The sequence below is a fragment of the Paralichthys olivaceus genome, chromosome 15 (assembly GCF_024713975.1).
Source record: "Paralichthys olivaceus isolate ysfri-2021 chromosome 15, ASM2471397v2, whole genome shotgun sequence".
Lineage (NCBI taxonomy): Eukaryota > Metazoa > Chordata > Actinopteri > Pleuronectiformes > Paralichthyidae > Paralichthys > Paralichthys olivaceus.
This window is the reverse complement of record NC_091107.1, coordinates 19066326-19079703: the sequence shown is the minus strand read 5'-3', so window position 1 is coordinate 19079703 and position 13378 is coordinate 19066326. Positions and strand designations below refer to the sequence as shown.

General features: G+C 41.6%; 1 protein-coding gene across 1 annotated transcript in view; it reads right to left on the bottom strand.

The window, feature by feature from the left end:
• The window catches only part of med13a (mediator complex subunit 13a), a 77438-nt gene that overhangs the window by 29209 nt on the left and 34851 nt on the right, over positions 1 to 13378 (bottom strand). The window contains exons 4-5 of the mRNA XM_020085754.2: positions 6666 to 6811; positions 71 to 271 (exon numbers count right to left, since the gene is read on the bottom strand). Of these exons, the coding sequence (XP_019941313.2) occupies positions 71 to 271; positions 6666 to 6811 (347 nt within the window). The remainder of the gene's footprint in view (positions 1 to 70; positions 272 to 6665; positions 6812 to 13378) is intronic.

The window sequence follows — 13378 nt, the reverse complement described above, 5'->3', positions numbered from 1 at the left end:
AATCTACGTTCTAATGAGACAAACACAAAGAGAAACAGTTTAGTGATGTATGTTTCTAAAAATGACTGACCGACGAGGACCTCCACAGAGGCCAGAGAGTCATCTTCCCAATCCATGTCCTCCACCTTGTCCTCTGACACACCCCCCTTAGTGCTGGGGCCGATGGGATAGAATTGGTTCCACTCCTCAATCAGCTTCTGAGTGGGTGGGTCTGACATCTTGAAAGACTGTCCCGTCAATGTCCCGTTCAGGCCGAAAGGACTCAGGATGACTAGAGAGAGGGGTAGAGTGGAAAGGAAAGGAAAGGAAAGGAAAGGAGAGAAAAACAGAACATGTCAGTCAACATAAGTACTACTCTACTTTATACTTAGACGCAGTGGCAAAATCATGTCTGCATCACTCTGACAACACTAATCCCCCACTCTTCTTTCTTTCACCTCTGAATCCATTTCCTCCCAAGATTCCCCTCTGCATAACCTTAGAACGTCCATGTTTTACCAACTCTCTTTTCTCCTTTCTTTGTGTCTGTTTCCAATTTAATTCATTTTCTACTTCCTATATCTTACATTCTAAAATCCTCTATTACTTTCACAGTTCCACTCCGTTCTCATTCTTTCCCCTTATCTCAGTTCTTGAACTATTCATTCTTTTTCTCCCATCACTTCTTACTTTACCTCTCTACTCCCCAGACCTCCATTCACACCTCTTGTCTCTTTTCTTCCTTTTTTGCATTGAATCCTTACTCCACTCTTCCACTCCTTACTTTTCTTTCTTCAGCTCCATCACTTATCTCATGTCCTTCTTCCTGCCTTCACGTTATAGTTTCCTTCATTCCCTGTCCTATATCCTCTTCCCATTTTCACCCTCATACTTATCTAAATTCTTTTTATATTGATCATCTCTTCTTACTTCTCCCTTTCCCTGTGATTCTGTCATCTCGGACAGAATCTTTCTGGAGCACCGCTGGACTCAGCTGGTCCCGGCAGACTCACCAAATACTTACAGAGCAATCCAGACGCCAATTATTGGCAAGCACTGGCCTCCCAGAACCCATAAACAGAGGCTTATAAAAAAGGGCCACTCCTCTGCAAACACATTTGACTGCACAGACATATAGGAGTCACACAGTGAGCCCATCAGTCTGCTTACAGAAGAGATCTACATCCATCAGTGAATGAAAGCACTACCATGGACTAACATGCATAATTCAGACATATGAGCACAGATACCACATGCACATCAACCTGACATGTATATATGAACGCATGGCCCGTCAGCTCGTAATGCTTCCATTTTCTGTCTCTGCGTCTGCAATCCATTTAAATGGTTCTACGAACAGACTGGCTGGGTGGTTGGGTGTGTGAGGGAGCATTTGTTAATGTCCCGATCTGCTCTGCTTTTCTAGTATGTCATTACTAGACTGTATGGCCTTTGTCTCCAGGTATTGATCCTGGGGCTGGACCGTAGATGAGCTTCCAGGATGGGAAAATGGAGGGAGACAGAGAAAATGGTAGGAAAAGGAGGACATGATGCATGAGCAGTGTTTTAGTAGAGGGGGATCAAGGGAGTGGGGCCTTTTTCCGACAAAATGTCCTGCAGATGGTGAGGCTCAACTCCTACTCATAAAGTCACAATCCTCAATAAAATAGTCAATATGTTTTATCTTATTTATGGTTTGCATTATTTTGCAGGTGGCCTTTGACATATTACCATGTCTATATAGCAGTTTAGTGGAATTTCACTTTCCCTACACAGGAGTCAGATTCTCCAGTGCAATCTGACTTCACTGACATCAACCTTGCTCTTTATTCTCTTTATATACCGTCAGATGTCACTGCTAATAAAAAAAACTTTTTTATGGCTACTGCTTCACATTAAAAGCCTTTGATTGGCAACAGGCCTTTACTGTGACGCAGACACAGGAAACAAACTAATTCTGCAGTGCTAGCTACAGTCGTCAACAAAAGAATAAATCTGTGAATATTTGTATTTTATTTTGTGAAGGCATAATGTATTGTGACACAAAGTCCATGCACACAGAGAACAGTTTATGCAAAAACAAAACCCTCTTATGAGACATCTCTCCTGCTCTACATGCAAAAATAAGGTCCAGCAAGAACATGGTTGCAACAAACACAAGCTCAACCCTCTGTACAGGCCAGGCAATACAACAATATAGTAACTATTGCAATATACTTTTCATTAATAGCAAAATCAGAAAGGTTCAGTACATATCAATATATTGCCAATGCATTGTGCAAACACAGTAAGGGGGTTTAACGACTACACATATGTAAAATATTTCACTGTATGACAAGTGTTTGTTATTTTCTGCTCATATTAGTTAAAAACCACAACATTAAGTCATGAGAAAAATCTTCAAACTTATATAATAATGTGGAAACTATTGTGATCTCTCTCTGATATTGCTATAATTTCTAGCCATATCATCCAGCCCTACTTGCCACTGCTTCAACACAACACCCCCTCAACCCTCGCTCTGGTTTGAGACTAATTAAATGCCACAGTAATGGGAGCGACAGGAGCAGCAACAGTGAAGTGTTAAATTAAGAGCTGCAGGTGACAGGCTGCACACGTCCACCTTTTCTGCAACTTTACTCTGCACTGCTATTGTATTTCTGCCAAAGTAGGTGCTCGAGGAGGGTTTTCTTGCGCTTGCTGTTACCATGGGAACCACAGGTGTCACTATGAAGGTTTGAAAATTACTATTTTGAAGGAAAAAACTAATGTACAGACCCAACACTCGTGGATATTTTGAGGATGTGGTTGGCAGGTGGTGGTGATAGATAGGGTTGGGTATTAGCAGCTCTGTTAAGCATTAGGCAAAGTGAGGCACCTATAGAGATAATATTTTTATTGTGAAAGGAATCTGGGTGGCATTCCTAACATTTTCTAAGAAGGCTTTTTTAAAGCTATAACATGAAGCTCATCCTGAATGCCCCCTCAACATAATGTTTCACCTACAGTACATACAGTCCTACCTCAGCAGAAACATCACAACAGAGAAGAACACAACAACAACATCCAGTTATGGACAATCATATTAATTAAATATAAATAGTTTCCTTTTAATTTCTGTATTTTTTGCGGCGCACACACACACGCTTAAGACCTGAGGTCAGTTGTGGAACAGATCAAATTCAGCACAATTATGAAATGGTTCACCATCCGTACCCCCATCACCACCTCCCCTTCCTCCATTCCTCCATTACCGCTGCCTCTATCTCTCTCTGCCTGCGAGTCTATCTCTGGCTCCCTGAAGACATGTCAAATGTGTTCAGATCAGTGTAATGGGCTGAGAGTTCATTACATTCACTCTGCGCCCTTTTATGAGGTCACATCCTGGAGAGGTCTGCCTGCCGGAGCGCTCTACCGCACAGTAAACCAAGCTTGGCAGAGGTGAGGGGGGAAGAGAGAGGATGGGTTGTTAGGAAGCTAGAGATATACTGCCTGGGTGAAAACACACCTGCGCACAGACACAACAGGGAGATCATAAAAGTCATACACATCAGGCTACTTAAAAAAAATCGATGTTCTCAACATGGGATTACTAGGAGGTATTTTCAATGGCCTCAAAATAAGAACTATAATGGCACACAGAGAAGGCATACCCTGACCACGGCACAACAGTCCCCTTATGAAACCACATTTACAACAAGGTCCATGAATTATTCAATGTGAAATCAGTGAAAATGTTAAAAAGCACACTCTTTCAAATTGAAAACGTTCCTGGATCTGCCCCCTGACCAAGGTTTTATGGGTTAATGCCCAACCTATCCACAACATAAAAGCAGTGAAGTGGTTACGGTGTAATCCTGCTATAATAATAAACAAAAACAAATGCAGATCCTCATAGCTGGAGGTAATTCATTAAATTTTGGTAGTTCAGTGTCAACACAAATACAAAGAATTCCGCACACTTAACTTCATTTAATTGAGACAATGTTTTATCTCATAATAAAAGGGAGTGTGTGTTTCTGTGGGGAAACTCACATGATTTGTCTGGAGCTACATGACTGGGACAATTGAAAGGACGATAACAGAGTGCAGACAGGTTTCTTAGAAGATTCAAATGAGTCAAAACTAACTAACTGCTAGTTAGTGACTGGAATCACCATACTGAACAACTAGAAGAAAACCCTAACAAAACCTCAAATTGAATTTATACGCAAGGTTCCACTAATTGTTTAATTTCAAAAACAACAGACAGGACCTCATCACCCCTCAGGATGTAGAGACAGGGAGGATAAAAGGAAGAAAACATTTCCTTAGGGTTCATGTGTCTATCAGGAAAATAATTGAAGCTTTTATAAAGCAAAGTCATTGAAAAACTAATCTCAAACTTTAGTCAGGCTTTGTCTATTTTCTATGAAGCACTTGTTCCTATTAAGACAATTATTTAAAATGTGTGTTCTTTTATGTGACAATCAACGAGAGGGAATGATCATGGGGCGTCAGTATGCAGGAAGAAGATTGTGTACAGCTCTCCATGCCTCACTTATGATAGAAAACGCCAGGATCTATGTGTGATACTCATATTAAATCACTTTAATGTAATAATGTTATTAAGAAAGCAAACCATTCCCATCCCCTGGCAAAATAAGACAATATGTATATTACAGTCATTACATTAATGTCACTGTATGTGAGAGGAGATACAAGCTAACAATGGTTTTGGGATTATAGTGTTTGGCTCGGGGTGGGACAGTAAATTTAGAGCCAATGATGGAATATCATTAGGGCCACAGATTTTCATAACTGCGCTACACTGTAATTCAAAGTGACTAAGAGGCTTTTCTTTTAAACTGGATGTGCGCCAGTGTAATGAAAGACAGCCTGACGGGAGGATTGCGTATGTATCATCTTGACAACAGCACCCAAGAAAGCACACACAAAGCTTACTAATTAATTTCATTTAAAACTTTACTCTCCTACACTAATATTAAAGTTTAATGTTGCAAGAAGATATGAAAAAATATACTTTTGAAAGCACATTTCCTCCATTTACTACTATAAAACAAGTGAAAATACTTTGAGCCAAATGGCATCTTTGAATCCTAATGATAAAATTGTGTTTTAGTGCACACATTAAGCTTTTTTCAAACTAATCTTATGCAGTATGGATGAAACTTTTTCTGTCCCAATAAGGATATTGACACAGAAACTGTTATCTCACCTTCTGCTAAAATATGGTGTTGTACGCAGACAGTGATGACAAAGAGGTGAACTGATGGGCCCAATAAATAATAAACCCAGTAGGGTGAGTTAGAATTGGATGGATATCTTATAAAAATATTGAATCTGTGCTTCCACAAAAAGCAGTAGGGTGTGAACAAAATAAGGCCAAATGTTTTTTAGATAAAATCAGTAATTCCTAAAAGAAGCACAGGCAACAGCACCTCTGCTACAGGTAAGAAATGTATCTTTGACCCTTGACAGCTGCGTTTTAAGCAACACGACATTATTCTTAGAATTCAACGACTAGAACTACTGACTCATCGCTGTATACCTTTGCCAACCAGTCAAATTGCAGTTTGTATTCTGCTCAGACCCACATAATACATGTAGTGAGGACTTAAAAAAAGGATATTGATAAAAGTGATAATTAGTGTATGAAATTGAGTTATAGGCATTTGACAACCAATTGCAATGAGTTCATCTTCAAGTCTTCTAGTGATTTGTGCCTGATTTGAAATAAATTCCCTTGAGGTGTTCAGAAGAGATGTTCATTAGAATGGGAGAGACGGAAGGAACAAACAGACGAATAGCCTGAATAAATGTCTCTGCCACCTGTGTAGAGGCATAATAAAATCCAGAGAATGTGTAGTTGCTTTGTAATGACTTTTTTAAAGATTTATGGTGCCCTCAGTAAAATAGCGCCAACAATTTTTGGTGCGATTTTGCTTTTCTGTTCAGGTTTGTGCAATATTGATTGCTTATTATGAAAATATAGACATTTATGCCATTTATTAGAAAATGTTATCCAGACAAGGCTGCTTTTCATCTGAGGATTATCATCAGCTGAAGTTTCAAGGGAAACAATATAGCCAGAACAGGCAACCAGATATTTTGCTCTGGCCACTAGAGTGCAAAAGCAGGCATGTGTTCACACATGAACATATCAGAGGACTTCTACTGGAATCTGTCAGCTGATTACAGCCTTTTCCCTTGGAATGAGGAATTCCCAGGCAGCCCTGACGCCAAAAGTTCAAAGAGAAAACACTGAGCAAAGGATTGGAGCAGTATTTATGTTTTCCCACTGAATAAGGCTTGGTCTAATGGGCTCTCTCTGTTCATCTGTCACATGTATTCTCTCAGACAGTGCTGATCAGATTTGAACAAAACTCGAGGGTAACGATGTGTCCTCATCATAACTGTGTGTGGCACTCCACTCGAGGGTTATATCAAAGTGACTAGAGGATGACACTGTTCATTTGTTTATCCAGCTGCTGAGCTGCTGATCAGATTTTTAGAAAACATGGGGCACTATGTGACCCCACAGTGAACTCAGCAGGATGAGGTTAAATACGCTGTGTGGTTTCTAACTGGCCCTGGTTTTACTGCACCATCACATAACATGCTGGATTTTAAGTGCGCAGGCGGTTGCGCGAGTTCAAAGACATCAAGTGTTTTTGGAGACCCACCTTGGAAGGGGCTGGACGCCTGCTGAGCCAGAGTTAGGTGCTCCTCCGTCAGGTGGTAGATGGGCTGGTGCTGGTTGATCTCCACACTGGTGCACACGTTGCTCTCGCCGTGCAGGAAGAAAGTAAAGGCGCAGGATAGGTGCTCACTGTAGGGAAGGAGAGAGAAAGAAAGAGATGGGTATTTTGGGATCACACTACTTTAATGTTCACCTTTGAAAAGAGGTGCAGCCTGCAATGAATAACTCTGACAGAGAGTGAGTGACTGCTGTGGAAAAAAAGGAAGCATATCAGATGTACTAGTTCATGCTCCTGTTCACAGAGGGGGGGCAGCCAGAGGAAGGGTAGAGAGAGAAAATATGATAATAAAAACCAGTCTTTTTTTGCAAAAGGCTGCAACGGAATCTCTATTCTCGCTCATGTTCTTCTTCAGCGTGACTGAGCCTCGATAGGAAGAATGAAGCCAGAGGTAGATGCAAGAAAGTACTAATCTGTGCAGCCTTTGGTCTTATAAAAGAAGCCTTATATGCTTATATCAAATTGCTCAGACAGCTGGACAGCTCTTTATTGAAGATGATAATGAAGTGTCTGCTGCATCCTTTATAGACTTCAGGATGGAAGAATGTCAACAAAGCAGTGCTCACAGGTGGTTTGTACTTTGTCTGTCCAATGTGGATAGAGCTGTGAGTAATACAAAGGACTAACACTGACCCTGTAGCCAACAAACTCAACTTCACCCACCCACCCTCCCTCCCTCTCTCTCTCTCTCACACACAAGCTCTTTTGCTTGCAACGATGCCTGCCTGTGCCAGTCTGACCTCAACAGCACACCCAACAAAAGTGTCAAGTTGAAGAATAAATGCAAAGCAAGGACGAGGCAGATGGGAGAGGGGCAGAGCAAAATGCAGACCATTGTCTGAAGACTTCTCTCTCTCTTTCAGCCTAGTCTCATCCAACGTACACGCCCACAGACACGCACACGTTACACAATCGCTGAGAGCGGGAGACAGGGCAAGTGACAGATGACCAAACGAAGGGGTGAATTTGGAAGTGGATCAAAGTGGGCTGTGTCCTCAGAGGATTTGGTTAAGCAAATATCAGTCTTTTCGCCCCGTCTCTCTCTGGCACACCTACTCAGCAGAGGATTAAAGAAAAGGAGCAGAGGGAGAGCAAGCTAGAGAGAGAGAAAGCGCACTTCAATGAGATAATACTACCTACATACTGAAGAGATGCCCTAACCCCCCAGAGCTTGGCATTAATCTTAGACTTTGGTTTTAGTGGTTAAGATAAGGTGGTGCTTGTTAATGAATGGCTATAAATGTGTGATATTAACTGTTGATAACAGTCCTGACTGGAGGCAATGTAGGCTAATGAAGGTGAAAAGACATCCTCAGCAGTTTCAGCTAAATACCAATGTTTTGGTAATAAAGTAGTGGATAAAGAAAATACAATTCTAATATCAGTGTGTGTAGACTGACTTAATTATAGGTCTCTGCAAACTCAAAAGCAGTGTGGAAGTCATCCCTCCGGAACGTGTTGAAGCCACGTGATGGTGGGACAAAAAATAATACAATTCTTAAGTTCATCCAAGCTAATGTAAAGCTTCAGCAGTCGGAGTTACAGGACATTCAGGCTGAAACCAGACCCGCTTTCTAAAGCTGCTGTGAGTCTTCAGGAATCTGGGCTGGACAAATCCAGTAGTTTGATGTATGACGTATTTTCCAAATGTGGTCTTTCTTTTGAATGAAATTCCTTCTATGTGTTATCGCCGTCTTGAGCTGCACAAAAAAGGGGAATGCAAAAGGGGAATTGTGTACTGGAACAAAACAGCTACTTGATTTGTCAATGGCTGCACTCAGGTGAATGAGCACTGCTTTATTCAGATGATGCCAGAACATTCAGGGATACAAGCTCTTGAGAAAGGATACCATCTTTTACCCTTTTTTCTAAATCTTTGATTAAAAAAAAGTGTGGTCATTCATTACAAAAAATATTGTTTTTGACTGGAGAAAGTATCAGTGTTTTCTTGATACTATATTTTTACTTTTACAGATCATCATGCACCATGGAATCTGTAGTCTGTTTTGCCAGGCTTGTGGGTTCTTTTCAAGTCCGTCAATAACGAGTCTTTCAGAGTGAATCAACCAAAAACTGTTTGGTCAGGTTTGACCTGCAGAAGTTTTTTGAATGTTGCTGGAACATGCCCGGCTGTTACAGAGGAAATCAATTCATGTTGGCTTCTTGGCGTCCAGCATGCAGCTCGCTCTCATCCATCCCAAATGACAGGTATATTTATTCGGTTTAAAATTACAGGGACAATGCTCACTGATAAACAACCAGTAAAAACTGGGCCAAAATAACACTGCAGACACCAAACCAAACACCAAATTATCGGATGGGTATGGGAGGATGAAAAAAAACTGCAGTTCAAATCAATTCACAGTAATGTTATTTTGTATGATGCAGAAAACGACTGATACCTTCAGGACATCCCCCAAAATCATCCAAGTGTCTAAGCCCTCCAGAAAAACCCTTGATAGAAGAAAATATGCTTGTGCAAGTAAAACAAAAACAGTTACTACCAGCTGTCGACTGAGGAGAAGCTGTGGATAAATGCAAACACAGGAAGAAAAACACTGGTGAGCAGCCAGGTGAGGTAGTGAAAAGACAACTAGGGAATTAGGCCGCATGCTGGCACAGAGAGCAAAGACGCTTTTGTTTGGGAGGTGTGTCATGACTGCTCCAGTGCTGGAGTAGTAAATTACACTTGGCTTCTTTAGCTTCTCTTACACAGCCTGTTCAAGGCAGGAATGTTGCAGCTTTATTCCACATCGCCATTCTGTAAATAAAAAGTACAAACATGAAAGTGAGGAGGGACAGAGGTAGTCCCAGAGCTGAGCTGACTTATGGGTAAAAGGGGGAGTAGAAGGGGACGCATTACTGTGTTCAAAGTCATGGCTGTTACTCCAAAGTGCCATCTTAAAAGCCGACATAATGAGGGGTCTTCTTAATGGCAATAGAGCACGTCACCGAAGTGCCTGGAGGGTGAATGTGAAAAGCAAGAAAATAATTAAAAATGGGATGACAAGCTGAAGAGAACCCTTCTCATTGCACAGCATGGAGACAAATAGTGGAAGCAAAAGTAACCATGGACTGCAGGGTAGCAAAGGGCCGGTGGGGTTATCTGAGGCTCGCTTGAAAGGAATAATCTAATATTTAGAAAATGATGTCATTACAAGAATGTACATGCTGCTAATACTGTGGTGTATAATACATATATGTACATGTAGAAAACGGGGGGAAATTGCCTGGAGAGCAAAGAGGGGGAGGTAATGAAAAGCGAGTGAGAGATCAAGGACAACAGCGGAACTACAAACATGTGTTGTGTTCTGCAGACATCAACAGAACTGCAGTGTAGTGTTCTCCTCTCACATGCAAAGAAACACTGACTCTAAACATTCACACACATCTGTGTTTGCCGGGGCACTTGTGAGCTCGAGGTAGAGGGCTGCCATCTGTGGCCCAGCGGGCAGAAGTACAACCCAACTTTCTCTCTCTCACATACACACACGCACGCACGCGCACACGCCTGGCCGCATTAAACCAGATTCAAATCAATTCTTCATAAATGTGACTGTACAGATTGCTCCGTCAGTGCCAGACGATTGGTTAAGAAGATTATCTGACATGCCAGCTGTCCCAGGCTAAATGATCACATTAGTGATTAGAGTACGGCTCATTCAATTTGAAACTGTTACTTTATATAACTAAATATAAATAATTTTGTAATCTGTCTTTGTCAACCTTAATAAACAACAAAATGTGCTTTTACTTTTTACTTGCGCACTGGTAGTATTTCAGGTCATGAGATATGAGCCTTACTGAACTTAACAGGTGCTTGGTGAGCACTTGGCCAAGCGAGCAAAGAAACATCAACACATGAGCACATGACACGTTGCTTAACCGCTGCTTCTCTAACTGACCCACACACAAAATGAACAGGGGGTTAGTGAAGCTTACAAAGTACAGTAAACGAGGCAGGGGGACTTTTTTTCTCTCTCTCTCTCTCTCTCTCTCTCTCTTTCTCTGTGCCCTTGCTTCCTGTCTCCTGGATCTGTGTGTGTGCAGGGGTGTTCACACGACCCATCCACACGTGACGCACAAACACAGCATCAAATTCAGCCCTTCTGCAAACATCCACAGCCTACGAGTGCAGCAAACACAACTGCACATGCCTGAGCATGTGGGGTAAACACACACCTGCAAACATCAGCTGTTTAACATGGTGGGAAGCAGGGCTGGGGATTGACCGAAAATGCCTGGATACATTTATAACCTATAACCGACTTTATCTTGTTCAGGTTGGTAATTCCGTGTCTACTTTCATCAGCATTCACGATCTGCCACATTCCGTGCTCTATTACTCTGCCACATGTCCTCACTTCACCACTGACCTGCTCTCACTTTACACGATAACAATGAACACCAATACTAATCAGGAATGTGTAGGCATGGAGATGCCATACACCTGATTTAGTATTTTCCTATTTATATATGATTATACACAGACAGACAGAGACAGCTAAGAGACGTCCAGTGACCTAATGGTTGTCCACAGTTCAAATCCTGGATGGTGGACCTTTGTCTTTCTCTGCCATTTTTCTTATATTTTAACTGTCCAACATAGGCTAACGGTTAAAGAAGAGAAATAGTGAAGGTTTAAAGAAATAGTTTAACAGTTTGGGAAATATGTGTTCTTGTCAAAAGTTGTGAGGAGAAATAGAATAACATTTTCCTGGCTGTTTGGTATCTGGTGGATCTACAGCCATGCATGGTCCAACAGTAACACAATCTAAGTATCAGCACCTCTGAAGATCTCATTTGTTTAGTCTGTACAAAAAAGACATGTTGCAGTTTTAGGGGAAGTTACATGCAAAACCATCTTTTTCAGGTGCAGTGACTTTCTGAGCATCTTCTTCAAAATGAACAAAGAATTCCCAGAAACCCGCCTTCTGCCTGACCTCTAAATTAAATCATAATGAAATTATAATTTCATTCGAAAACTATTTCTCACATTGCCTCAGGGTCCCCAGGAATTCCCTGAAGGACCCCTCAGGGGCCCTTCTCCATTACAAACTGTGTTGTTAAAGTATGTCGAAACTCGACTCAAGACTTGAGGTTGTCAGGGATTTTAGAATGTCATCTCCCCTGCAGCGAGATACTGCATGTGCCTCAATAAAAAGAGGAGCAAAAAGCAAGGCCAGTGTGGAGAACCAGAGAAACACTGTGCACCTGTGCGATGAAAACACCACCTGTCAGCAGCACAGTGTACATGAGCTAATGACCACAGAGATCCCTGATTAAAGCTGCTAAATATTTCTCATCTCAATTGTTTGCTCTATCATAAGCAGAATTCAATACACATTTTAACAGCAGAAAGTATGATGAAGCAGGCAGCAGTGCATCTAAAACACTGAGTTCAACAGCCTTCAAAGAAGCAGATACTTGTCAGAATATTATGTTCATTAACCTGATTTGTTGGATCTCACTTGTTTTTATCTGCCTCTCTTTCAGTCAGTCATGTTGAGAGGGTATGAAGGAGGGAGGGCTGCTGTTGTACCTGACAAAAAGCCACAAGATCATTTAATCATCTTTTCTCTATCCATCTCCACCTTTCCACCCACTCCCCTCTGCTCTGCTCTTCATCAATCGGCTGGCAAATAGACTGAACCGCTCTCTGAGCTGCTCGCTCCTTTTCCAATCCTCGCCATCACGCGTGGCATACGCTCGCCGCCTTGATTCTCCACAGAGACACTACCTGCTCCACCTGTCAGATGCAAATCGCTGGTTGGCCTTTGGCTCTGTTAGGGGACAATAAGAGAATCCAGTGAGGAATTGGAGCTGGGTGACGTACAAAGGAGGGCAGGAGGGCATATTTGCCTTCAGCTGGCACGCAATGGAAATGAGGTGCCAAAGGCCACTGGCGACCTGCACAGCAGCAAGGGGAGATCAGAGTGAGGGAGGGATACGTGTACGACTGGCAGCCTCCATCAAAGTCACATGGGTGGTCTGCTGTGTGGCACACCGAGAGATAATCACCAACCCGTGATGTTTTGATTGGGTCTTTATTTACACAATACATGTGCATTATAGACGGTTTCTCAGCCGTGTAGATTACAGGCCTGCCATTTTTGACATTTCACTTAATCTGAGAGTTTATTCACTTCACCAGCTGACAAACCAAAGCAGTGTCTTCCCATGCCCCATGTTTCAGACTGTGTTTTTAACTTCTTAAAAATGTCTAAATTGCACAAAACACCTTATTTCACAATCTGCAAAATGTCCTACTCTCTACGGTTGTAGGTGATTACTATTTCCATTAACTATTAATATACTGTCTAAAAAGTTAAATAGTTGTCAAGAAAATGTCCATTGCAATTCCTCTCAATCTAAGTTGATGTCTTCAAACAGTGTTTTGTCTAAATCACAACTCAAATCCCACAGGTATTCAGTTTACAATCATGTAAAAACGGCGAATCATCACCAAGCTGAATATAATTCAAACGATGTAAAATCTGTTAAACTGTTAAATAATAAATTTCTTTATCAACTAACAATATTTTCTCATCCCTTTAAAACTTATTTGACAACAGTGCTGGAGAACATTGAAACGATGACACGAGATTGTTGTTTCTGAGTAAAACAACAACAACGTC